The sequence below is a fragment of the Phragmites australis genome, chromosome 5 (genome assembly GCF_958298935.1).
Source record: "Phragmites australis chromosome 5, lpPhrAust1.1, whole genome shotgun sequence".
Taxonomy (NCBI): domain Eukaryota; kingdom Viridiplantae; phylum Streptophyta; class Magnoliopsida; order Poales; family Poaceae; genus Phragmites; species Phragmites australis.
Genome location: NC_084925.1, coordinates 11,438,970 through 11,465,995, shown reverse-complemented (window position 1 = coordinate 11,465,995; position 27,026 = coordinate 11,438,970). Strand labels below are relative to the sequence as shown.

The 27,026-nt window shown below is 44.4% G+C and overlaps 1 protein-coding gene and 1 long non-coding RNA gene across 2 annotated transcripts; one reads left to right on the top strand and one right to left on the bottom strand.

Moving 5' to 3' along the window:
- The first annotated feature begins 13,118 nt into the window (after positions 1-13,118).
- On the top strand, positions 13,119-14,587 carry LOC133917449 (uncharacterized). The gene is made up of 3 exons (XR_009909674.1): positions 13,119-13,308; positions 14,332-14,424; positions 14,501-14,587. It is a non-coding gene; the product is annotated as an uncharacterized LOC133917449 (long non-coding RNA).
- A 7,803-nt stretch (positions 14,588-22,390) lies between these two features.
- Positions 22,391-25,900, bottom strand: LOC133918756 (NDR1/HIN1-like protein 13). Its single transcript, XM_062362803.1, has 2 exons — positions 24,890-25,900; positions 22,391-22,781 (listed from the first exon to the last, which is right to left on the bottom strand). Exons 1-2 carry the CDS (start codon positions 25,729-25,731, stop codon positions 22,766-22,768), a joined length of 858 nt encoding a protein of 285 aa, XP_062218787.1. The 5' UTR covers positions 25,732-25,900; the 3' UTR covers positions 22,391-22,765.
- Positions 25,901-27,026: the final 1,126 nt, after the last annotated feature.

The window sequence follows — 27,026 nt, the reverse complement described above, 5'->3', positions numbered from 1 at the left end:
ATGGGATCGATCCCTGAATTTTGTACCGAGTGGCTCGAGCGTAGCCCGCCCGTGGTTCGGGTTTTAGGAAACCGTGGGTGCGCACCTGGGGAGCGTGTGCAAGCATTTGTAATCTAAAAAAAAGTATGGGCCAAGTCATCCGATGTACCTTGAATAGATAAGATTAGAGCAGGATTACCCTTCGATTCGATTAGATCTCGACTATCTAATCTCACATCAATGTGCCATATTTAGTGCAAAGTCGTGCCCGAGAATTCTAGCCACATCGGCGCATCGTCATTGCCACATCAACTATTTTCATCGGCATGGCAGCCAAGTCAAGCCTGGTCAGCTCACGTATTCAGTCAAACTGTCAGTGTAATAGGTAAGGGGTGCCCCATCAGGTGGGCTTACACTGCCATGTGTCAATCAGCCGATAGATGTCTTCAAGACCATAGCCTCACCTTGTGACCAGGATATAGCTCCTGCAATCAATCCCTTGGTCGTAGAGCAAAATTTTGCGATCAGCCCCTGCTATGATGAGGACATCACTTCTTCGGATACATGCAACACTACTCCTCAAAAGATACAAGGACCAGTTACAAGAGCACGTGCACGACAATAAACCACCAAATGAAATCGTTCCTCGTTATTCATATTTTCTTGGATAGGTTGCTACTAAATTATTATGATGTTTTGTTGCTTAGTAATATGGGAGAAGCATCACAAGCTCATATGGACGGCATCACTCAAAGGCCAAGGCTACTCGGACTCCAAGTCGAATCTTATTCAAACTCCAAAGTTTACTCGAGCTCGAGGTCGAGGCCTAGGACAACATGTCAATAAAATGGGCATGACTTTTGCATACGGAGTCCAATTGAAGCATTTTTGGACTTGCTGGAAAGCTTATAACGAGACATTTCCGATGGCTATACTATCAACCATAGATTCCTTATAGTTTAGTCAAAGTTGATGAAATAAGGTGCTGCATCACTATTGTGGGTCTTGTCAGGTCTTGTTAGCGTGTCGGGGTTGGAGTCCAGGTTGTGTATGCCTCTTTCTATGGCTGCACAACCCTAGGTCGACCTCCTCAAGTCCCCCTATATATATACAATAGTTGTCATAGTTTAGGCTTGAGTTTTGTTTAGATTATTCTATTTTAGATAGTTTGATCGTATATTGGTTTGTGGAATCTCATCTTGAGTACTTCATTGGTAATTAGCAATATTCCGATTGCACCTACCTGTTCTTGCTTGTGTTCTCGATTCGCTTGCAGGAAAAGCCTTCTTTGTGAGGTCAACCGCGTCTTGGCACGGTTGATAACCACAGAGTAGTGGTGTAGTGATTACATGGGTTTTCGATTTGTTCTGGTCGGAGCCTTTGGATCATCAACGTTGAAACTCCACCAACCGAATTATCATATTACCTTTAGAAGATCAGGCATACTCCCATCATGATGGTCGCAGGTCAAGTACTCACCTAACTAGTTGAATCACATTTAATGCCACTCACTCAAGTGTTTTCCTTCCCCAGATACTTCCTTTCACCGAGGAAGGTCGTGGGCAAGCATGGTGGCACATTGACCCATCCTGTAATATTAAATGCTATGGGATGGCCTCACTGGCAAGCGCAATGGCATTTGGTAGATGGGATAGGGCATGCAGGATAGCTAGAGGAGGATAGGCATGCCTATCCATCGTCATGATGAGCTAGGAGTAGTTGGCTTCATCAGGGGTAGGTGTGCCGCATAGTTTGGCACAGTCCGTTTGTATGTGCACCTTCTCTCCTGTTATATAAAGGGGGGAGGACACGACTTGTAGGATATCAAAAAACATATTCTGTAACAAGTTCATCAAATACATAAGAAAATACATAGGATGTAGGGCTATTATCCCATGGGAGGCCTGAACCTGGATAAAATCCTCTTGTTCTTGAGTCCATTAGATCCAACCCCAAGAAATGTTGATCAACACGACCATCCATTGGTATACCCTGGATTCATTGTTAGGAATTTTCCCTCAATAGTTGGCATGCCAGGTTGGGACGCGTTTTTCATGTTTCCTTCAGATTTGGAGTATGGTTGGGCTACCTATGAACGGATCCATGATGACCGTAGAGTTCCATTTCGAGGACCCTGACTGTCGTGAGGTTTTTGTCATGGGGTACAACCCAGATGATCCCATTGTGCTTCAAGCATGGGACACCGAGATGGAGTCAGAGGATTCCAAGACTGAATATGAAGTTTGCATGGCGGCCCATGCAGTCGGGGCAACAGACCCAGGCTATAGGACAAGAGGGAAACTAGCTCGGCGCTAGGCATGGAGGTGGTCCTATATTGCCCCAACAGCTACAGTGCAACCTGGAGGAGCGCCCGCCCGAGGTTGAGACATTGGCGGCATTGTCTTCAACACCGTCACACTACAAGCGGAACACGAGCGCTGGGGGCTCCCCTCTCACAATGTCTCACCGCTCTATCATCAGCGGCTCGACTATAAGGCCTTAACCCCTACGCAGAACCTACAGACTGAGCGAGTACTTGTTAGCCACCCACCGGTGGAGGTACAGGAGAGTTCACCGGTAGCGCCATGGCTGCGCGATCTCGCCATCTTGGTAGAGACTGCCCGATGCTAGACCGTGGTAGACGCCACCCCATCCACCACAAGGAGTGGTCGAGGTGGTGGTCAGTAGGGTTTGCAGTGGACTCCGCGGCTGGAGGGAACCCGTGCTCCCTCAATAAAATGGAGTACGAGGAGACCCTCACCGTGTCGAGATAGTCCACCCACAGACCTGCACGACTCGCTTCGCCACCGTAACCACAGTGACGTAATCTGGGGCCAAAGGGCCACCCGAAAATAGGAGGACCGCATTCGGCAAGAGAAGGAAAATGGTAAGCAGCCCTATCACTCGCAATCCCCTCGCAGGGAGACATCAGACTCCTCCTTCCCCTCGCCAAGGCTAGAGGGAACCTGGAGAATTGCATGTTCAGAGTCCCATCAGGGAAGTCGCTTGATTTCCTCGTATCCAATCGGGGAATAGAAGCAAACCCTGACAAGATCAGATCCATCGACCAGATGATATCCCTGACTAGGTTAAAGAAAGTCCAGAAACTGATAGGGTGTGTGGTAGCTTTGAGCAGGTTTATCTCGAGGATGGGAAAGAAGTGGCTGCTGCTCTTCAAGCTCCTGAAGAAGAGCAAGCGCTTCCTGTGGACGCTAGAAGCAGAGATGGCCTTCCAAGATCTCAAAAGGTACCTCTCTTCCCCTCATGTAATAACTTCTCCTCAACCTAACGAGGAGCTCCTACTCTATGTTGCACCTACCACAGGTCACGAGCGTGGTCCTGGTTGTTGAGTGTGAAGGTCTTCAGTGACTAGTCTACTACATCAGTGAAGCCCTACATGACATGAAGGGTTGGTACCCACAGACATAGAAGCTGTTGTACACCATGCTGATGGCCTCTCGTAAGCTCAGGCACTACTTTTAGGCCATAAAGTCAAGGTAGTCTCCTTGCTCCGAATTAGGGAAATCCTCCACATTAGGGATGCACCAGGGAGAACAACGAAGTGGGCAATGGAGTGGAGCTCGGGGAGTTCAATATTTTGTTCATCCACTGGACAGCCATCAAGTCCCATGCATTGGTCAATTTTGTGGCCGAGTGGTCGTCCATTGAGCATGAGCAGGAACAACGACCAGAGACGGAAGAGCACTAGACCATGCACTTCGATGGGTCATTCATGCTGAAGGGAGCAGGGGCTGGAGTGGTCTTGACATCACCAACCGACGACATCCTTAGCTATGTAGTTCAATTATACTTTCCTGCCACCAATAATATTGCATAATATGAGGGCCTCTTGTTCGAAATGAGAGCAGCCTCCGCACTTGGTATAAAATGTCTTCTAGTGAAAGAGGACTCACTACTGGTCATAAACCAAGTGCAAAAAGAGTTTTAGTGCTCTGATCCAACAATGGTGGCGTACCTCATTGAAGTAAAAAGGCTGAAGCGACGCTTTATTGGTTTTAAGGTCAAGCATGTCCTCCGCAGGGACAACTTCCTCGTTGATGAGCTGGCCTTTCTAGCTTCTTGTCGCACATCTGTCCCAGTTCAAATCTTTGAAGAAAGACTCACATGAACATCCACCACAGTCTCAAACTAAGGTGAAGGGGATGCTCCGCTTGAAAATGGAGCACCCGAGGTAACACCTTTGGAGGCAACATCGCCTTTGGTGTAGTCCTCGGGTGGCCATCATGTGGTCGTCCAGCTTGATTCGGGTACGACCTGGATGGATCATATCTTTGCATACCTTCATAATCAAGAAATCCCGAACGATGATGAGTCAGCAGAAAAGGTCACGCGGTACGCCCACAATTACCCCTGGTAGAGGGACGCCTCTACTGAATGGGAAGCAATGACCTTTTACTGAAATGCATCACTCGGGAAGAGGGGAGCGCCCTACTCTCTGATATGAACGGTGGCATATGTGGTAGCCACGCTTCATACCACACACTGGTCTGAAAAGCATTTTAGTAAGGATTCTATTGGCCCATGGCCCTCCAAGATGCTTGTGAGTTGGTGAAACAGTGCGAGTCATGTTAGTACCATAGCTGATAGACCAACCTACCAGCCTAAGCACTGCAAACCATACCAATCTCTTGGCCTTTCTCTGTCTGGGGACTCGATATTTTGGGACCATTCCCTAAGGCCCTTGCCGGTTTTGAATTCTTGTTCGTGGCAGTCGATAAATTCACTAAGTGGATTGAGGTTGAGCCAGTCAGGAAGCTCACCACCATGGCTGGTAGTGCGGTTTGGCAGTCCAAACCGCACAATTATGGACAACGAGACTCAGTTCGTCAGTAGCGCTTTTTACATACTACCACGAAGAGATCCGACTGGGATGGTACTGCAAGGAGTCAAACCCGAGTCTTTTATCGGCTTATGTGAAAGTGCATCTAGGCCCTCATTGTGAGTTTTGATGATTGACGATAAGAGATTAAGGGACTAATACGTTCAATTGAGCATTTGAACAGGTGAAAGTCTCATTAACGTAAGGGACATGACATTGGTGACCCTCAAAATGAAGAAAGAAGATGATGCATGACTATTCTATGTGATGCAAGAGGGATTGCTTAGTCATGTCTCACTGCTCAAAGTGCTTATATCTTGTGCTTAGATGAGAGACACAAGTCACAACACGAACACTAAGCTAAAAATGGACTCTGTCATATCGTAAGTTCTGATGGTTATATCAAAAGTTCCGATTGAGTCAGAATGTCTGATATTCTTGAACCTAGAGCTCTCAGGTTCTCTTTTTTGATTTAATCAGAAGTTCCAATCCAGTGGTCGAAAGTTCTGGTTGAGTGAAAGATATTTGAGTGAGAGGGATTTGAGTGAGAGATCGAGTAAAAGTGAAATTGAGTTGATCTTTGAGCACTTGAGTTCATCTCCAAGCTTTGCTTCATGTGCATTTGTTACTCTTGGAGATTTAGGTTACTAATCAAAATGGATATACCGTGTGTTAGCTTATCCTCAAAAGTCTCCTTCGATCTCCTCCTTTGTCACCTTCGATCTCCTCCTCCTTAGACTCAGATGCATGAGCGGGAGCTGCTACAAATGGATCCTCAAAAGTCTCCTCCTCACTGTCCTCCATCTCTGAGCCATCTAGTGAACAAGGTGGCTAAATATCGAAATGCCTATGAATCTGCTTGACACATCGGGTGAGCTTCTTGTGAGCAGATCTCTCTTTTTGCACTTTAACTTTAGTGCTCTGACAAAGGCGGAAGATGGACTTGATAGCTCGTGTGAAAGAAGAGGAAGAATATGATGTCTCAGCTAGAGGTGAGTCTGCACTTTGGGAAGAAGAAGCTTTAGAACGAGAAGAACAGGCTCACTCGATCGCCTAGATCTGCATGCCAGTATGCCGCTACTCCTTATGGAAAGTGAGCTGAGTCACCTTATCTATCTTTCACATAATGTATGAAGCATGTCCACAACCTCTCTTGGGCTCAATGGATATGAATCAAATTTCTTCCCAAATAAAGTCAAACACATCGAACTCCCTTGGGTTCGCCTTCATCCAGGCAAGCAGATTTCTTGTGTAGGACAGAATGCTACTGGCATCTCCATCCTTTGGAGCAAGGGTCTTCCTAAACATCCTGTTGATATAGGCATAAAAAGGAAGAAGACCTATAATACTGCCAAGCTCATAATCTCCATCTACATCATACATAAACTCCATGTCCCCTGTAGCCAACAAATTTTTATCATGAATCCACTCTTTATTGCGGAGATCACTTGCTGTAAAGCCCAAGAGTCTGGCATGTGTAGAAGAACTGAAAGAGGTCGAGGCATGGTTCGAGCCCGACGAAGTTCTCACACAGCTGAGCAAAAATTCTCAGCATGAGAATGAAATTGGGGTTGATGTGCAGGTGACAGATGTCGTAGAAAGAGATGACGGTGGTGAAGAACTCGGAGAAGGGCGGCATGAGGCTAGCCAAGAAGAAAGAGACGAACATCACAACCTCCCCCTGGCACAGAGCAGGTGAACTCACCCTGGAGCGATATCCCAAGGACAGGCGATGGGTGAGGAGGCCAGCATCATGCATATGCTTCAGCCACGCTGCATCGCACTTGGACTTAGGGAAGGTGGGCTCACTGCCGGTACGTGCCATCGGATGACGGAGAAATATGCTTCAGTGGCAGGAATGGAGGTGGAGACGAAGGGTTCTACGTGCCGAAGTTTGGAGGCTAAGGGAGGTGGCGGAAAGATTTATGAAGACCTTAGCGCTCCAATTTAAAGGGTCGACGTGGTATCTCAACCACCGTAGGGCCTAGTCCTTTCAAATTTTGAAAAGCCGCTCTTGGGGAATCAAAATTTCCTCGAATCTGGCACCATTTTCATTTCCCCCCCCCCCATGTTCTCTCTCTCTCTCTCTCTCTCTCTCTCTCTCTCTCCCTCTCTAGACATTTAACCTCCCATCAAGATGCAGTTTCTTGAGTTGACCACCAAGGCGGGCCTCATCGATGAATACTCCCCAGAGCCGACCAAGACCACTCATCGCATGGTGAGCACAAGATACTATGACAAATCACTCAGTGCACCACATCCAGGATGAAGCTTGGGGGCTACTTTCGGTGTAATAGGGAAGGGGTGCCCCCACCAGGCGGGTCCCACACTGCCAAGTGTTAGCTGGCAGAAAGATGTCTTCAAGTTCACGGCCTCACCTTGCGGCCATGATATGGCTCCTGCGACCAATCCTCTGGTCGCAGAGAAAAACCTTGCAACCAACCCATGTTGGTCGTAGGACAGGTACTCACCTAACTAGTCGAATCACATTTAATGCCACTCACTTAAGTTTTTTCCTTCCCAGGCACTCCCTTTTGGTGATCAAGGTCTAGGCTGGCATGGTGGCATAGTGACCCGTCCTATAGCATTTAATGCTACGTGATGGGCTTGCAAGTGAGTGTGACGAAGTTTGGTGGATGGGACAGGGCGTGCAGGATGATCATAGTAGGACGGGCGTGCCTATCCATCATCATCATGAGCTAGGAGTAGTTGGCTTCATCAGGGGTAGGTCTGCCATAGAGTTTGGCATAGTCTATTTATATGTGCACCTTCTCTCCTATTATATAAAGGAGGGAGGATCCTACTTGTAGGATATCGAGAAATACATTCTGTAACAAGTTCATCCAATCCATAAGAAAATACACAAGAAGTAGGGCTATTATTCCATGAGAGGCATGAACCTGGATAAAATCCTCGTGTTCTTGAATCCATTAGATCCAACCCCAAGAAATGTTGATCAATGCGTCCATTGACTGGTATACCCCGGGACTATCCCCCGATACAAACCATCACTACAAGAAATTAGAGAATTTATGATGAAAATATTCATGACAAAACCAAAAAAGTCACAAAATGGTGTCTATTTGGTGATGATTCAAGACAATTCGTTATTAGTCTATAGGGGGATAGTTTCATCAGGTATGTCTATGATGAACAGGCTCCTTCATCATAGAATGTACAATATTTTGTGACGTTACCACATGTCATCGTCATAAAAACTATTAGGTGGTGCATAGTACACCTCAATGAAGAAATCCATTTTGTCACAATTTATTGGGCCCCAAAAAAATTATTGGAAGCACGCTAATTTCCCCAATTGCCCGTTCCCCAATCGTGCACCTCTTCTCACTGAAGGCTAGAGCACCACACAGTGCCACATCTAGAGACCAGAGCAGCTAGCTAGCGCTCCCCACTCAGGCTGTGCGGTGCAGATCCTCCTAGCACTAGAGGCCAGAGCACATGTTGGCAGTGGCTCCCCACTCCGGCAGGCAGTGGGACCCCCACACCCGATGGGCGACGCAGGTGGCAGGTGGAGGTGGTGGTGTTGCGCTGGTGGCCTGGCCACAAGGAGAGCCAGTGAGGAGCAGAGGCAGTCAGGTGGTGAATGGGCAATGGCCGACGACGACACGGTGTGGACTGCTATGAAGCATAAGGTTTGATCTCTGAAGTACCCTCAAGCTAAATTAGAATTTAGACAATCACTCAATGTCTCAATCTATTGATCTAATCAAGGATCTGTACAATTTAAGAGACTCTAGTTTGACACCCGAGAGCAGAGATGCTAGAGCAAAGTATCCTGAATTTGTAGAATTTAGTGGGTGGGATAATTTTTGAAATTAAGAGGATTTTTAGATCCTACCATCTTTTTAGCTATTGGTACATGATATGAGGGACAAGATATGTTCTGCCATATGTTTGAAAATTTCTAAACATCTTTCTAAGTTGTTATCTCTTATCAGATGGACAAGCATTGGATAAATGATAGGCTATTCTCCTCTGCATATATCAAAGGTGTGAAGGTTTTCATGGGCTTTGTTCGAGAATGATTCGATGTGAATGCTCAAATACTTTGCCTGTGTTCATAATACAATAACAAAAAAACATAGACATCTAGCTGAAGTGGAAGATCACATATATTTATGGCATGTGCAGTACATACACTAGGTGGATACATCATGGAGAACCACTTAATGAATACATCATGGATAACCACTTAATGTTGAAAGCAATGAAGGTAGGGAACATGAAATTGAGGCTGATGATACGGAAGAGGGTTCTTTTGATCGCATTGCTACACATGAAGATGACGATGATGATGGAACTCCACAACTACTGTGAGACTTACATATCCGCAGACAAGGATAAGGGTCATCCAAGGTTTGCAAACATCTTAGAAGATTCAAAGTGTGAACTTTACACTGGGTGTGCCAAATTTACAAAATTATCTTTCCTTATTAAGATAATTCAGTTGCTATCCTCAGCATTCCCAAATCCTAATGCCTTACCCAGGTGATATAAAGAAGCCAAAAATCTTCTTCGTGAATTAGGTCTTGGGTTCAAGTCAATTCATGTGTGCATTAATAATTGTGTATTGTTTTGGAAGGAGTATGCAAAACATGACCATTGCCCAATATGTGGAGAGTCAAGGTGGAAAGATCTAAAAGGAAAAAAGTGAGTTCCTCAAAAGGTATTGTGTTATTTTCCTTTGAAGCCAAGACTTCAAAGATTCATGTCTAAAGAAGTAGCGGAGAACACTTGGTGGCATAAGCTGAAGCGGCAATTTGTCAAAAATGAAATGAGGCATCCTGATGATGGCGAGGCATGGAAAGATTTTGACAGAAGGTATGAATGGTTCGCACAAGATGCTAGAAATCTTAGATTTGGTCTTTCCACTGATGGCTTCAAACCATTTGGCAACATGAGCAGCTCTTATAGTATGTGGCCAATGTTTGTTGTCCCATATAACTTGCCACCATTGGCATCCATGGATCAATCTAACTTTATCATGACCTTGCTTATCCCAGGTCCAAAAGCTCCTAGAAAGGATTTTGATGTATTCTTACAGCCATTAATAGACGATTTGCTTGAATTATGGAGCGGAGTTCGTACCTATGATGCATTTACTAGTGGAATGTTTACCCTACATGCAACACCGCTATGGTGTATCCATGATTATCCAGCCCTTGGTACTTTGTCAGGGCATAGCACAAAAGGCTACTTTGATTGTATTCATTGTGACAAAGATCCTTGTTCACATGTTTTAAGGAGCAAAATTGGTTATCTTGGTCATCGTCGCTTCCTTTCAATGGACCATCCTTGGCGGAGAAGTAAAGCATTTAATGGGAAATAAGAAAATCGGGTCAAACCAACATAATTTTTATCATCTGAGTTATTAGAGAAATTGTAAGAGGTTAAAGATGTTAGACATGGAAAGCATCCTCTTAGTAGAAAGAGGAAGCACACAGAGAAGGATCAGCCAACCTGGAAACGAAAGGTTAGTTTGTTTGAACTACCTTATTGGTCACACCTAAATCTGTGGCATAATGTAGATGTAATGCACATTGAGAAGAATATATGTGATAACCTTCTTGGGACATTTCTTGATATCGAGGGAAAGGCATAGGACATTGTGAGGGCATGGCTTGATTTGGAAGATCTTGGCATTAGAAAGGAGCTACACTTAAAACAAAATGGTGATTCATATGTCATGCCACCTGCTTGCTATATATTGACAAAAGATATGAGTATTGCATTATGTGAATTTTTAAGAGATGTTAAGTTCCCAGATGGATATGCTGCTACCTTGACAAGATAAATTAACATTGATGGGTGTAAGGTTCAAGGGTTGAAAACTCATGACTATCGTATCTTTTTACAGCGAATTTTACCAGTTACTATGCGGTGACTGATCCATAAGGATATCTATGAAGCAATTACAGAATTGGGATTTTTTTTGAGGAAATATGTGCTAAAACTTTGAAGGTGGATGTTTTGCAAAGACTAAAATTTGAAATTCCAATCATTCTTTGTAAACTTGAGAAAATTTTCCCATGTGCCTTTTTTATGTTCCTTGAATTAGGCCTGGGCACATAATATTTTCATCCTATATATTCAGGCATATACATGAAACTGAAATTAATGAGTTCTAGTTCAGCTTCTATACATTACCTTGTTCAGATAGTGAATAAAGTGGAGAATAAGTGTAAAAAAATGGAACTAAAACATCAAACCGTATCCTTACTTGCCAACCCAACAAATTTGGCTTTGGGCGCCAAATCACCCTCCCTCTCCAAATCATCTTCTCTCTTTCTGACTACCTCTCCTTCCCCATGGCTCCTGCACTGTGGTCATCTGCTCCATCCCCAAAACGCATCCCCTCCCTCCCAAAATCACCTCTCGCTCAGCCGAATCGCCATCCCCTCTCGCCGTCTTCCCCTATCGTCGTCTCCTCCCTCACCACATTGCCTCCCAAACCCTAGACTCAGAGCAGCAGCAGCAGGCAGACCAGTAGGATGCCACCGTGCGGCACGCAGGCAGCAGCAAGCCATTGTGCGGCACCGCTGGCCAGCTTCAAGCGGGCGTTGCACCAAACAGGCAAGAGGAGGCGTAGCAGCAGCAAGCGAGCCAGCGGCAGGCAGAACGGCTCTAGGCACATCGCATCGTAGATTGGTGAGTGTATCCTCATATGTTGCCTTGTTATTCCCCTGCCAGTGAAGCAAACAAATAATTTATGCAATTGGGTTCTTATAGATTTTTCCACAATATACATAAATAAAAAAAATTGTTACTGTTTAATGATCTTTGTTGCCACAATTTTTAATTCTAGAACTTAGTAGCAATGCCAATCAATAAATATGAGGAGAACAGGAATAAGCATATCACTACGATCCAAGCAAAAATGGATTCACTTGGTGTGAGTCATGCAGCATATGAATTCAATCTATTGTCCATCTCAAAGAACAAGAAAAATGACTATAGAACTGTTCGGAGCAAAAAAAAATAGTAGTGAAGAATCTGCATCGGACTATGACCCTAATGAGTCAGAAGAAAGTGAGTCCAGTATAGGAGACAAAGACGAATTGCCGGGGATGGTTAATATATCTTCTAGGTCCAAGGTTGAGTCCCTAATTCTTGCAAACTTTCGCATGGGTGTTCACTTAATATCAAACTCACTAATTCTTCTAGTTAGGTGTGCTTCTTTTGCTTTGCATTCCGAAAATTGCTGATTGAAAAAGGCTCCATTTATTTGTGTTATGTAGGCCTCACATATTTCTCAAATGGCTCCAAGATCAAGGCACCCAAAGGCAACAAGAAAGTCCCCAAGAAATTCCCCATAGGCAACAAAAAAAGTCCCCAAGAAAGTCCACACAGGCAACAAGATAGTCCCCAAGAAAGTCTCCACAGCCAACAAGAAAATCTCCACATTTTGGATCATGTTCTCCATCAACCAACACCCCTCTTCTTGAAGAAACAAGTCCAACTAGAGTAGGGGAGCTCTCATCATTAGCAGCCAACATTGTTGTGCCTGAAGAAAGGCGTGGAGCTAGGGTGCAAGGGCTTGTACAACCAACACATGCTATAGAAGAAAGTAGTGGAGCTAGGGTGCAAGGATTTGTACCATCAGCCAACACACATACTATGGAAGAAAGTAGTGGAGCTAGGGTGCAAGGGCTTGTACCATCAGCCAACACATATACTATGGAAGAAAGTAGTGGAGCTAGGGTGCAAGGGCTTGTACCATCAGCCAACACAGATGTTCTAGAAGAAAGTAGTGCAGCAAGGGTGCAAGGGCTTGAACCAATTTCTACATTTCAACCAACATGTGGACAGTTTCAGGAGGATCCAATGCTTGATGAAGGTATGGAATTGCAACTTATTTTGATTCAACTATCAAACTTGCAGACATACTTTTGATCCATTTACATATGTGACCTTAGTTGCAGCACCAAGGCCCAAGAAATGGTGGAACCCGACTTGGGGGTGAGGGCTTAATAAGCTTATGAGATCTATGGGTAGTAAATTGCATCTCTCTTTTGTTGAAGGGAAGAAATGACCTGAGCAACCATCGCAAGTAGCAAAGCTAGCTTCATAGTCTAGCATAGTGGTGCACGACAATATACCTATCTACCCACATTGGAAGGAGTACAAAAATAGTGATCAAGACCACCTAAAACATCACATGAGCTATCTAGCTGTGAGCCCTTTTATGACTTCACTTCAATAGGTACCTATTGTGGCATTTTAAGTACTAACTTCCTGCTATGATTTCACTTCAATAGATACGCTTTGACATGGTCGTGATGATACCATAACAAAAAAAAGTATGTTCTGGCATGCTTAAGGGTAGTGTGTGTCAATAGCACTATAGGCTGAAAAGGAAATGTTTCAATGTTGTTCCGGAAAATGAAGTGCTCTCAAGGAAACCACCAGGTTTTACTGATGAAGATTGGGCAAAGCTTGTGCGGAAGTGGACTGATCCAAAACATAAGGTATGAAAGAATGAAAGTTTATGAAATCTGTACATAACTATCTAGCTCCAATTTTTATAGTGTTTGTTTCACAGCTTTTGAGCTTTAATTTGAACATAGGTGAAAACCTTTTCAATCTTTCTCAGCTTATATGTAACATCCTCATAGTTTCCATAGTGTGGAATTCTCATTGAGCTTTATATAACATTTCTTGATCTTTTATGATTATTTGATAGTTATCATGTTTCTAATAAATTTAAAAGATTTTCCGGTATCTTTCTTTCTAGTCAATTGTTATTGACCTGAAGAGAGAAGCAAAATGCAAGAAACCAACAGGAAAGCACCGATGGCAGTGCGTGTCGCTTTTCTGATTTATTTGTCACTAGAAATAGGGTGCGGCCTTGCCACGCCTGATAGCACACCCCACTGGCCTTGTGTCGCTTTCTTCCTGTTCTTCAGTGTTATGGACAAGTTCTACTAATCTCCTACGGATGGCATAACTTGATCCTTGCGCATTAAGATTAGGGTAGAGCTCAGGGCTGCTACTTCATCAGCACACTCTTTAGTGTTCTTTTCCATCATTGGGCACCTCTCCATTGTAATCTTCCCAGCAAGTTTAGGCCTCCACAAATCCTCCCAATCCTATAGATAACATATCAATATATGTAACACCATGCAACACCTAGCAAGTTATCAAAGTGATATGAATTCGCACAGAATGTCACATAGCCACTTACAAATCACATGATAATCTATCTCAATCAGCACAAGTAAAAGGCATAATTCAGTGCTATGTTACGTATTTTTATTTCACCCAGGAAAAGGGAAAAGTGATATGCTCCCTTGTTGCCTTCAATTTCAGCATGCTTGTGGGTAATGTTGTATATTTCTCGACAATGTTCACTTGTATTGGCTTTAGATTATGTCTTTTGAACTTGCTTCTCTTGTTAGCAATGACCATGGTGCCCCATCTGTATAAAAGAATGAAAGTTGATGAAATATGTACATTTCATAGTTTGTTACATGGGCTTTCATCCTTTGTAGGAAACATCTAAAAAGAATAAATAGAATCGAGAAAAAGTCAGGCTTCACCAAACCACAGGTTCTCGAAGCTATGTAGCCCAAACATTTTCCTTGGTAAGGTAATTGTGGAACATTTTATTACAATGTACAACAAGGACTAGAATTCTGAATATTTTTTTATATATTGCAGAAGGAGCATGATAATGGGGAAGAAACCAATTTGATTGATCTTTTCAAGGCAACCCACTACAGTAAGAAAAAGGGTTATATTGATGCTCCACAAGAAGCAATTGCAAGTATACTAATTGCCAAAAATACAATTGTACCTACGTGTTCTTACCTATAATATGTACAAAGCTCTCAATACAACATGCTACAAGAGCTATAAAGTTTTTCTTTCTTATTTAAAGCTATACAACATGCTACAGCTATCAAATGTAGGATTACTGTTGACAGATTCATAGCAAAGCATATCTAAGCTGTCAGATAACACAAATTAGAATCTACATGCACTTCCATACAACCAATGTCTATTTTTGTATTTGTAGAAAATATCTTGCATGCATCTGCTTACTTTCCAACTAGTTTTAGGATACCATGGAGTCTGTAAGGGATGAAACTCTAGAGGAAGGTTTAGAACCAAAAACTGCAGATGAGACTTGAAAGACTTCTTGTCTAAGTTCAGTAAATCGAGCAAGTTTTTGATGAACATGGGTATTTATTCAAGTGGTTCAAGCTGCCACACCCAGTTTTAACGGACAAAACTGAGATACAGTTTATGTGTGCCTAGGATGTTTAACAGATATAAGGACATCACATGTGAAGTAACAAAAGCAAGCAATACTTTTATAGAATAAACATTTAACTCTTACAGCAATTGACATACAATGTCTTCTATGTAGATATCTACAGCGGAACAGAAGCACTGATACCCAACAACACCGTAGACAACCGACCGGGAGACACATGCCTAGAACATCACAAGTTCATAGTCTTCAACATCTTTACTCACTGAGCAGCACCACATATGTCACATGGCATAGGGAAAATAGCAAGTGTGAGCACATGACGTGCTCAACAAGTGTACAAGAAAATAATGATATGCAGGCTTATATCAAGGATAAGCTAACACACGGTATATTTGTGTAAATGCGAGCAAAGAAAATAGTAATGTAATTGAAAAGCATTAAGCAATTATTAAGTGAGTGTAACCCAAACAACCCAATAATTATCACTCAAGGCTACCCACTTTGCAAACCATAACCACCTCATATCACCAGACCATATCTATAGCCATAGCCATATCCATAACCATAACCCAAACCAACTAATCATGTGAGGATCCAAGTCTCTCATGACCGTGAGCACGGCTGATATATCAGGATTTACACTCTGCAGAGGTTACTGCCTCCTACCCTCCCCAACATTGCCTCTCCACTCTGAACCAGGAAGAGGATCGCGGACCAATGGAAAACGTGTGATGCGTTGGCTGGACCACTAGAGTAAACCAGTTTTCTGGCCAATAAGGCCCTAGGTCAACTGGCCCGGTCTGACTCAGCTGAATGATAGTACAATATTTGTCATGGATTCATGGATGAAATCACTGCCTTGTGTTCTTCCTTGCCGCTTCTTCTTGGTGGACTAGCAACAACGGGGCTAACATCCCTCGAGTCTTGAAATCCTGCTTGAACCCAAGCAGGAGCAAAGGGAAAAGCTTGACGAAGAGCTTCAGTATCTTCCCAGGAAGCCATTGCTGCTGGTATTTGGGACCATTTCATTAGGACCTGGTGAATTACCTTGTCTCCCCTTCTGATGATGTAGCGCTGCAAAATTGCCTCCGGGACTTGAAACTGGATAGACTCGTCAAGAAGCATTGGAATTACCTAGTGAATGCCAATTGCTTTCTTCAGCTGGGATACATGAAAATTGGGATGAATAGTATTGTTAGCAGAAAGTTGTAATTTGTATGCAACCTTCCCGATCCTTTCGAGCACCTTATACGGTCCATAGTATTTGAAGGCTAATTTCTAACATGGACGATGGGATAATGAAGAGTACACATACGGTTGTAGCTTAAGGAATACCCAATCATTCACCTCGAATGACCGTTCTAACCTCTTCTTATCTGCCGGTTGCTTCATGCGGATTTGAGCTCAAAGAAGGTGTTGTCGGATGATTTGTCGCATTAACTGACGATTAGATAACCAAGCCTCAACATCTAAAACCGAAGAATTGCCCACAAAATTGATGCCAAAGTGCTGAGGAGGATGACCATGTAATACCTCAAAGGGAGAACAGTGCAACTGAAAATGGTAACTGGTATGTACCAATATTCTGACAATGAAAGCCACTTGGTTCACTACTTCGAACCTGTATGCACAAAGCAGTGAAGAAATATCTCGAGACAATGATTTACACGCTCAGTCTAACCATCCAACTGAGAGTGATAGGCTTAGTTCATCCGAAGTTGAACATCTGCTAATTTAAAAAGTTCTTCCCATAGTTTACTTGTGAAGATATGATCTCTGTCTGATATGATGGACAGTGGAAGGACATGCAATTTATACACATAGTTCAAAAATACTTGAGCCACAGTTATAGCTGTAAATTGATGAAGCAATGGTATAAAATGAGCATATATGGAAAACTTATCCAATACCACCATTATACAGTTTGCTGAGCCTGATCTAGGTAAACCCTCGATGAAATTCATTGAAATAACCTGCCAAGCACCCTGAGGAACAAGCAATGGCTCAAGAAGACCAGGATATCTTTCTCTATCTGGTTTGGCTTACTAGCATATATGACAGGATGTCACAAAGGCATGAGTGGAAGCTTTCATCCCTTTTCAAGAAAAAAAGTTGTTTCAAGCATCTATAAGTAACAGGAAACCTAGAGTGGCCACCCAGGGTAGAATTATGCATAGCTGAAAGAATATGTACTTGATTCAGTGTTGCCCCCAATCCATATCCTGTTCTTGTGCTTTAAGAGACCATCTTTGAATGTGAAATGAGGAACATCCATAGGATCAACAGAAAGTACTGACAATAAGTATTGTGCTTTAGGATCATATGTGTAACTAGACCTGACAGCATCCAACCAAAGAAGCTGGCAGACAGATGTAGATAGCAACTTTGCAGGTGGGTTAGGATGTCTAGACAGTGCATCAGCTACACAATTTTCTGATCCCTTCTTGTAAATAATCTAGTATTGCAAGCCAATCAATTTTGTGAAATATTTATGCTGCCATGGTGTATGGAGTATTTGATCAATGAGGTGTGTGAGGCTTTTTTGGTCTGTATATATGACAAATTCTGCTAATTGAAGGTAGGTTCTCCACTGACCAATGGCAACCAAAATAGTAAGATACTCTTTCTCATAAGTAGATAGTCCTCCAATTTTAGGGCCTAAAGCTTTCCTAATGAAAGCTAAAGGATGACCTCCTTGCAATAACAATGCTCCAACACCCTGATCACTAGCATCAATTTCAATCTGAAACTATTTTTTAAAATCTAGTAATGCTAAGACAGGTACATCTACAAGAGCTTGTTTTAAAGTAGCAAATGTAGTATCATGCTCTGAGGTCCAATGAAATAGAACATGTGTTTTGAGGAGATCGGTAAGTGGCTTACTAATAATTGCAAAATGTCTCACAAATTTTCTATAATAACCAGCAAGCTTCAAGAAACTTCTGAGTTGCTTAAAATTAATAGGAATAGCCCATGCTTTGATTGCTTGGATCTTGGACTCATCTGTACTAACACCATGTTCAAACATAACATGGCCCAAATAGGATATTTGTCTTTGTGAAAAAGAACACTTAGACCTTTTGATTTGCCACTAATCTTGAACTAACAGATGCAACACCAATTTGAGATGCTCAACATGGTCTATTAGAGTTTGGCTATAAATCAAAATATCATCAAAAAACACAAGAACACACTTTCTCAACAAAGGTGCCAAGGTGGTGTTCATTGCTCCTTGAAAAGTATTAGGTGCTCATGTTAACCCAAAAGCCATAACTCTGAATTCATAATGCCCAGAATGAGTTTGAAAAGCAGTTTTGTATTCTTCTCCTTCAGCCAATCTTATTTGGTAATACCCAGCCCTAAGATCCAACTTGGTGAACAAACTTGCATGTGCTAATTCATCCATGAGCTCATCAATTACTGGAAGAGGAAACTTTCCCTTTACTTTCATAGCATTAGGATGTCGATAATCGACACAAAAATGCCATGTCTCATCCTTCTTTTTCACCAAGAGAACAAGAGGTGAAAAGGCACTAGAACTTGGTTGGATAATTCTTGATTGGAGCATTTCAGCTATCTGCTTTTCAATTTCATCTTTGAGGATTGGAGCATATCTATATGGCCTGATTTGTATAGGTCTAGCACCAGATATCAATGGAATGTGGTGATCACACACACGAGGAGGAGGTAATCCAGATGGGTCTTCAAAGACTGACTCAAATTCAGATAACACTTGACTGAACAATTGTAGGTATGGGTGAGTCTAAACCTTATGATGTTCAGTAATAATATGGGCTAATTCAATAAGAGTGCAAGCAGGAAATTCAGTGACCAGTCCTTGAAGGATTATAGGAGTACCATGATAACATATAGATAACCATTTTTGGCTCCAATGTATTCTCATAGGTGAGAATTCCTCCAACCAATCCATACCAATAATAAGATCATATGTTATTAATGGTAAAACCTTAAGAGTGGAATCAAAAGCATGCCCCTAAATGGACCATTCAGTATTGACAAGTTCTAGTTGACACTCAAGAATACCTCTGTTAGTTACATGCACCTTCAATGGCTTAACCACTAAACTAACTCCTTGCAATGCAGATGCAACAGTAAAACTGATAAAAGAGTGGGAACTCCCAGAATAGACAAGAATTAAAATATCAATGCGTTAGATATTACCCTGAAGCTTCAAGGTGTGAGGAGTTTCCTTTCCTGTCATTGCTGCTTCTGAAATGGCCATGAATAATTGATCAGGAGCAGATGTTTGCTATTAGTCATCAGATAAGGAATCCTTTTCAATCTAAAATAATTCCCAAACTTCTTGTAATGCATGTAGCTGGACCGTAGGGGCACACTTGTGATCATGGCTCTATTTCTACCCACATTTGTGACAAAGGCCTTTAACTCTTCGATATGCATGCAGCTATGCCATCTTCTCTTCAAATGATACTGCTCGGGCAGCTTTGGTTCCTCTATGATCATTAGCAGCAATAGAGGACTTGCCGAGATTATAAGCTGGAGCAATAGTGGATTCCACCTTCCGATACTCCTTGCGACGCCCATGATCCATGACCTCTTCTTGTAAAGCAGCGAGAACACAAGTAGTATCGAGGTCTTTGAGCCTTTTCATTAACACAGTAGTATGGATATCCTCACGCAAGCCATCAATGAAGCACATAGTATAATAGTGAGGATCAATTACTGAATCATATGCAGCAAGTTGGTTGACTAATTCAGCAAATTGATCAACATATTCTGAAATCGAACCCATTTGTCGAATGGGGAACAGCTGCCTTATTTACAAGTCATGCTGATCGCGACCAAATCTATCATGAATTAGAGAACAAAATCCCTCCCAATTAGTCTGACGAACGCGATGCTTGACTGATTGCAGCCAACAAGCCGCCACACCCGTGAAGTGCATCGAGGCTACCTTGACCCAGAGAAATGGTGCCACGCGGTAGAGATCAAAGTAATCCTCACTACATGACTTCCATAACTTGGGATTGGTGCCATCAAACGAACGGAAAATCAGTTTAGGAATTTTGCTAACAAACTTAGTGTTGTGATGGATGGAGTGTCGACGACTATTGAACTTAGTGTTGTGATGGAATGAAGCAAACTCATCATGTGCAGAGAGATGGGAAACGAGTCGTACGTACCCTTGACCGGGAGATGAGGGAGGGTGTTGAACAACCCCAACCCATGCTCCCGGTGTTATGTGTCTCCACGGTGCCCACCAGGGCCGACAGCCAATGGATCAGCAAGTACAGTCATCGCTGTTACCTCAGGTTTCTCTAGAATGCACGGCGATGGAGACGGATGCTCGATCAGAACCCACTCGATGTGCTTGCATGAGATGCCAATCTCCATCTTCAAGTCGCCGACTGCGGCATCCATTTGCAGCTTCCAAAGACCCATGGCATTGATCGTGTCCTCCAAATGCTGCAGATGGTCTATGTGCTTCTGATTCGTGTCCGCCAATTGCTTCTCCAACGATTGCTTCATACTCTTCATCTCGTCAAGGAGCAGTTTGGGGTTGGGATCCATGTCGCCCACTTTCTTTGGAAATGAGTGAAATGATCGTATGACTCCATATCTGGCCCGGGAGTAGTGTCTCTGATACCAATTGTTAGAACATTGTAGTAGCTAGAAGAAGGAAGTGGGGAATTGGAGAGTAGTAGAAGAAGGATTTGGCAAATCGGAGAGATTTCATTGCTGAGTTCATAAGTTCAGAGAGAGGAAGATGCTAAGTGCGGGGATGAAGAAAGGTTCCTTTTCCAGACATGTAGCGGTAGCAATGGATGGCAGGAAATCCGAATTATCCGATTCTGTATCCGTTAAAATACGAATATGGATATCCGTATCCGTATTTGTTTCTGAAATGGATACTAAAATGGATATATCCGAATTCATTTTCGAGATTCGGATTCAAATGTGGATATCCGAATTCGAGATATATCCGAATTCGAGATATATCCGATTCGTATCCGTATCCGCCAACCAGGGAACCAAATTTTGCTAAAGTTTTAGAAATTTCAGATACGAACGAAATTCCAACCCAATCAAATTGGAACAAATTTCAGTCAAATTTCATCAAATTTCAGTTAAATTTGATCAAAAATTTAAATTTCCAACATGAATTTTGAAAAAAAAATCTAAAATTCCGGCCCAATCAAATTAGAAAAAATTTCAGTCGAATTTTATCAAATTTCGGTCAAATTTTTTCAAAAATTTAAATTTCCGACCTGAATTTCGAAGATCGAGTAGATATCCGAATGCGGATTCGTATTCGAACTATCCGATTCGTATCCGTATTCGAGGATATCAGGATTCGCATTCGCATTCGGATTAAAATGTGGTAAATCGTACTATCCGAATTCGATTCCATGCGTATTCGATCCGTTTCCATCCCTAGAGACATGCCTCTCCCTCTAGCCGGCTACAGCTATTAATACCTGAGTCACGCTGCTCATACACGGTAGCCCACACACAACTAGGCTAAACCCACTCACGCTTACAAAACCCAGTCAGGCCCAACATACTTCGGATTGCTCATCTTGGCCCGTTTGCTCTTCTCCCTTGATAGCACAGCCTTGTGTTCTTCCTTGATGCTTCTTCTTGCTGGACTAGCAACAGCGGGGCTAACACACCACCAGCAACGTTGGCTGGACCGCTAGAGTAAACCAGTTTTCTGGCCAACACGGCCCTAGGTCAACTGGCCCGGTCCGACTCAGCTTAATGATAGTGCAGTATTTGTGATGGATTCATGGATGAAATCACTGCACCCTCTAAAGAAAAAAAACAGAGAGAAGGATGAAACCACAGAACTTATTGAAGAGTTGACACTAGTGATTGATTCGTCAGAAAGGTTGAGCTTAGAGATATAGGCCGGACGATGAAGAAGCGAAGAGCATTTGTGCCTTGGAACTTCGTAGCATGCAGAGATGTTTTGGCCAAAACGTGTGGGGGAAAAGATCCTACATATAATGCAAATACAAGCTATATATGTTCATGGGTGAGCAAATGGCAAGAAAAAGAGATGTACTATTTTATCTCTTAAGAATGCTGCTGGTTAAGATAATTCTAGTGCTAATAATTTGCAGAAGCATATTTATGTACATTACAGAGAGTTGTCTGGAAGAGAACATAGAAGTGCCGTTTCCCTTCACCCTCATAGACGTTGTCAACTCTCCGATCGCGCCCTCCTGTCCATGGTGCAAACTTGTAACCAAGAGATAAGCGTAACTGTGAGTGCCAATTTATGCCTGGTTTGGTAAGGTGGGCAGGTAACCCAATTTGATCAAATTCAGATCAGAATCATCATATCATTTACCAGTTATGATATTGAACAACGATTGCAAGTGCCAAGTGCCAAGAACACACACATACTGTTCATTTCATTCTTGCTATCTATACACCACACAATCAAAAGAATTGGGAGCTGGGAGTGTAATATACAGTTTACAAACTTGTTTCTTTAACTCTTACTACATGCTTCAGAGAGTTTAGACCATGCATATATATTCAGAACCATCGATGACGACGTACTGTATCGCCACCAATCAACTTCCGAGCAAACCAATCATCATCATTATGTTGTCGGCAAAACACGCAGAGAAGTTACAGCGTCTGCAGCTTCGGCGCCAGTGGTATCAATCAGCTCGATGATCTCTAAGCAGCCTCCTGTCCTGGATGCGCCTTCAGTTCAAACTAAACCTGATACAATTTCGTCGCGGAAATGTCAGTCACATTCAGTTTCCGAATCAAATGTTCAGCATGTTTGAGATTGTTCAGAGTTGCGGGCTATTCCAAATGCCAAGTTGATAACAGATTGGCGCTACGTAGTTGATGGATCATGATTAGTGGCATCACAGTCATGCCACACTGGCTGAGATTGTCCTATCTGCCAATGTATCAGAATTTCTTTATCTAAAAAAATGTATCAGAATTTGGAAATTTGTTTTGTCAGAACTAGCCCTGAATTGGGTGCCAGTTATTCGTGACTTGTAACTACTTTTGTTTTTCAATTTTTTCTCAAAAATTCCAAAATTATATTTTTGCAAAAGCTGAACACGGTAAATATGCCTTTCTTGTTTTCTAGCTCATCTATATCAACAGTTCAAACAAAGTGGTACAGTAAAATGCTACAGCATTTGCTACGACACCGGACCAAATCTCATGCTTTGTTTTGTCAGTTGTTAGGGCATTTTTTTCACTGAGGGAATTTTGCAGTAATTTCATATGAACAGTCATTCTTCACAGAATTTGAACACAAATCTCGTTCATATCTCAAACTGTGCCTTAGCTGTTGTGGCTCTTGACTTTACTTTCTACAAATGTGTCATACACCGAATTTATCTTCCTGGAATTTTCAGACCACACTCAGAAGATTGTTCTTCTCATTTTTCACCCCAGAATTATTGTGCTGTACTTGTAGTCTTGTACCTGACCATTCAACTCGTAAACCGCTTTAGGTAGGTCCTTTTAGTTGAAGACACTAGTCCTTGCTTGCAACCAATAATGTTCCTCTCATTCAGGATATCCAATAGGCCCCCAATGGAAATGCGCCAGAGAAACCCTCGCATATATAAAAATGACTACACTTTGCGAGGCACACATGTTATCTATACGAATTTTACGTGGTTTCATTTGAAGGTCTCAAACTCCAATCTAAACTAGAGGCAAAAGTAAAGCAAACTTTTGAATTGTATACGATCACTAGATATTTGTTCAAAAAAGAAACAAGAAAACACTTGCACGTAGATGCGTGCAGCCTAAGCCTACGCACACGGGTGCTAGGGACAGAGAGAATCCAGGGTTGCTTTTGCTTGGAGGGAGGCAGATAGCCGTTCAGCTCACTCATCGGCCAGGGCAGAACGTTCGCAGTGTACAGCCCACTGTACCCGCATGGTCTGTGTTAGAGCTTGGACTTAGGCCGTGCTATTCCTGAGCTGTTCACGGCATGGGTTTTAGCACGATCTAAAGCACGCCACGGCAAATATTTTGGGTCGGGTTGGCACGGTACAAACACGAGGGTCGTGCTGTATCTAGGATCTTGACACGGTAGGTATGTTGGCACGACACGATAACTTAGGCCGTGCACGTGCCGACATAACACGAAAAAGATACGACACAATTTACATAACTATTTTTTCGTATTTATTCTCTAATCTCTCTGATACAAAGTATGATAAGAAATGAATATAAAAGTATTATCACGTAATATGAAACATGTGTGATAATAAAAAATAAATATATAAGTATTATCATACAATATAGCATGGTGTGTCGAGAGCCATATTTAGATTTTTCTAAAGTTAACTCGCGTCCACATGATATGGCAGGATGAGCCAATGATATATAGTGAGCATAAATCAGCGTGACACGAGACCTAACACTGCGGAGCAGTGCCGGCCAAGTCCCAGCACTAGTCTGTGGCATTCCGTGTGGTGGCTCCGGTTGTCCTGGTACTGGCAGGGAAGGGATCGGTCGCTAGAGACTACAGGGGAGGGGCCTAGGTACACGACAGCGACATCTCATGTGACTAGTACGTAATCATGGCTTAATATATGGCTTTTGACCTACGGAGTTTTCCTTGTGCTGCTCTGGTCTCTAGATGGGGTGGTTCAGGATGTGTGTAGGCCAACGTGATGACGAGGATACGTACACTTCAAAATGCAATTTTAGGTCCGGTTTGGATTTTGACAGGAATTTCATTTCATCATGGTGAAAACGCTCGAGTTTCGAACAAAATTTCGTGTTCCAGAAGGCAATGCATGTTGTTAAGCTTAATAGTAGATGTGGGGCAGAGTGAATGAACTCACCATCTTACTCTAAACAGGTACACCTGGCACTTGCTCATGGGCCCCACCATGCTCCCGGCGCCACCGCCACCGCGCGGCGCCATGACGCCGCCGTCGCAGAGCAGCCTGAGCGGCACCATGCCGGTGCGCGCCTTCCCGACCCGCACGCCGACGTGGGCGTCCACGACCACGTTGAAGGCCAGCTGCCGCCGCCGGTACCTGTCGCGCACGCGCGCCGCCACGGCCTCGTCGACCACCACGCCCTTGGAGGTCGCCACGAACGCCACCGCGGCGACGCTCCGCGCGGTGTGCTCGAACCCGGCCACTGGCGCCCACCCGAGCGCGACGTCCCCGTCGGCGTCCGCAAGCGCGACGCGGCCCTCGCCGTCGCCGTACCGGAACGCGATCCGTTCGTTGGGGTTCCAGGACACCACCCTGGCCCCGACGGTGGCGTCCACGGAGGACACCGCGGAGGAGTTGCCGAGGCGGAGGCGCACGGGGGAGAGCGGCTGGAGGTGGAACGACGGCGCGCGCGGGCGGTAGTAGAGGTACGCGAGGCAGGCCGCAGCGAGCGCGAGGCAGAGCGCGAGCAGGGCGAACCCCGTGGCGAGACAGCACACGCGGCGGCAGGAGCACCCGCCTCCGCCGCCGCGGCGGTGCTTCCGGGCGCCCGCCGGCTGCTGGCGGTACCGGTAGAGGTGCGCCGGCGGCGGCTTCAGCGGGAGCACCTGCGGCGGCGGCGCGAGCTGGGGCTTCTTGAAAGGCGGCGCCGTCGGCCTTGCCGCCCCACCTGGCGGCTTCGGCTTCGGCGCCACAGGCGGCTTCGGCTTCGGCTTCGGCGCCACAGGCGGCTTCTCGGCCATGGCCCCGCGCGCGCACGGTTCTGGTGGGCGGCCGCTGTGGTGATGGTGCTAGATGGGGAGGAGAAGCGTTGCGGGTGGGAGTGAAGTGATGGTTTGGTGCCTAGTTTCTGACTGATTAAGCTACTGCCACTACTTATAGTGGCAATGCAGTGGAAATGAAAAAAAAAAGAGGAAAGGCTGGGGTTGGTCAGTGAAGCACTGTGCTGCTTGTAGCATTGGAGAGGGAGCGGGAATGGCTGGCACCAGACAGCAGTAGGTTAGCTATAATGGGAGCGTCCGTGCGCGTCGGTGTAGGAGCTGACCGGTGGGGCCCGGTCGCAGTGGCACGACTGGGAATGGGCTACGTTTGTGATGGATGATGTGATGAAAGAGGGCTTCTCCAATGCCAAACACTCATCGACGTGGAGAAAATCTTCTAGGTTCTAACCGGCACCTAGTAGTTCACCTTGTAATTTTAGCCCACACCTATGAGCCGTGACTCCTCCTTTTAGCTTTGTTTGCGAATCCCATTATGTCCATGTTTCCAAATGTTGCCCGACCTGTCCATGCCTTCGTGACTCGCCCTCTTCACACTCGCCGGTAGTGCTTTTGTGTGCCTCTTGCGACTACCTCCCTCCTCTTTCTAAAAGGAGACTGTTACATCTCACTTGATTTTTCCTTTCCTCTCTCGCACTCGATTTTTTCTCTTCTTCTTTCTTCCTCTCTTCTCTGATTCCGATGAGATCTGTCCTCAACTTCTCCATCTCTGGCGAGAACCGCCCCGATCTACTTCCTCTCCGACTAGCTCCAATGAGGCCGAGAGGTTAGGGTTTCAGGGTTTCGGGGCCGGGGTTTCACCAGAGTTCGGTGGGATTAGAGGGACAACCGGCGATGGCAGGTTGGCTTGGCGGTGGTGGCGGTCGTGGAGGCGGGGCGGTGAGACAGCGGGGACGCCGCCAGCCACGAGAGGCGGAGGACCGCCGGTTGGGCGGTGTCAGGACGGGGGCGTCACGACAATAGCCCGGTGGAGCCGGGTTAGTGCGGTGGTGGTCGGTTGAGGCGGATCTGGCAATAGGAGCCACCAGAGATGGGAGCAGGAGGGCAGAGTGGGGTGTCACAAGGCGGAGGCGTCACCGGCGAGACAGATTCGCGTCGGGAGGAGGAGGGCAGGGGCGGACGAGAGGTAGAAGAAGGACAAGGACCATCAGATCTCGATCTGATGACCACAAAATTCGAATGAGGGGAGGCGATGATTTGCCTAAGTGAGCTATAGACATCCCCTTCTAAAAGTCCTAGGGCCCCATATATGCATGTCC

Coding starts and splice junctions, on each gene's coding strand:
- LOC133918756 (XM_062362803.1), bottom strand. CDS start 25,731: ATGGCCGAGAAGCCGCCTGTGGCGCCGAAGCCGAAGCCGAAGCCGCCT.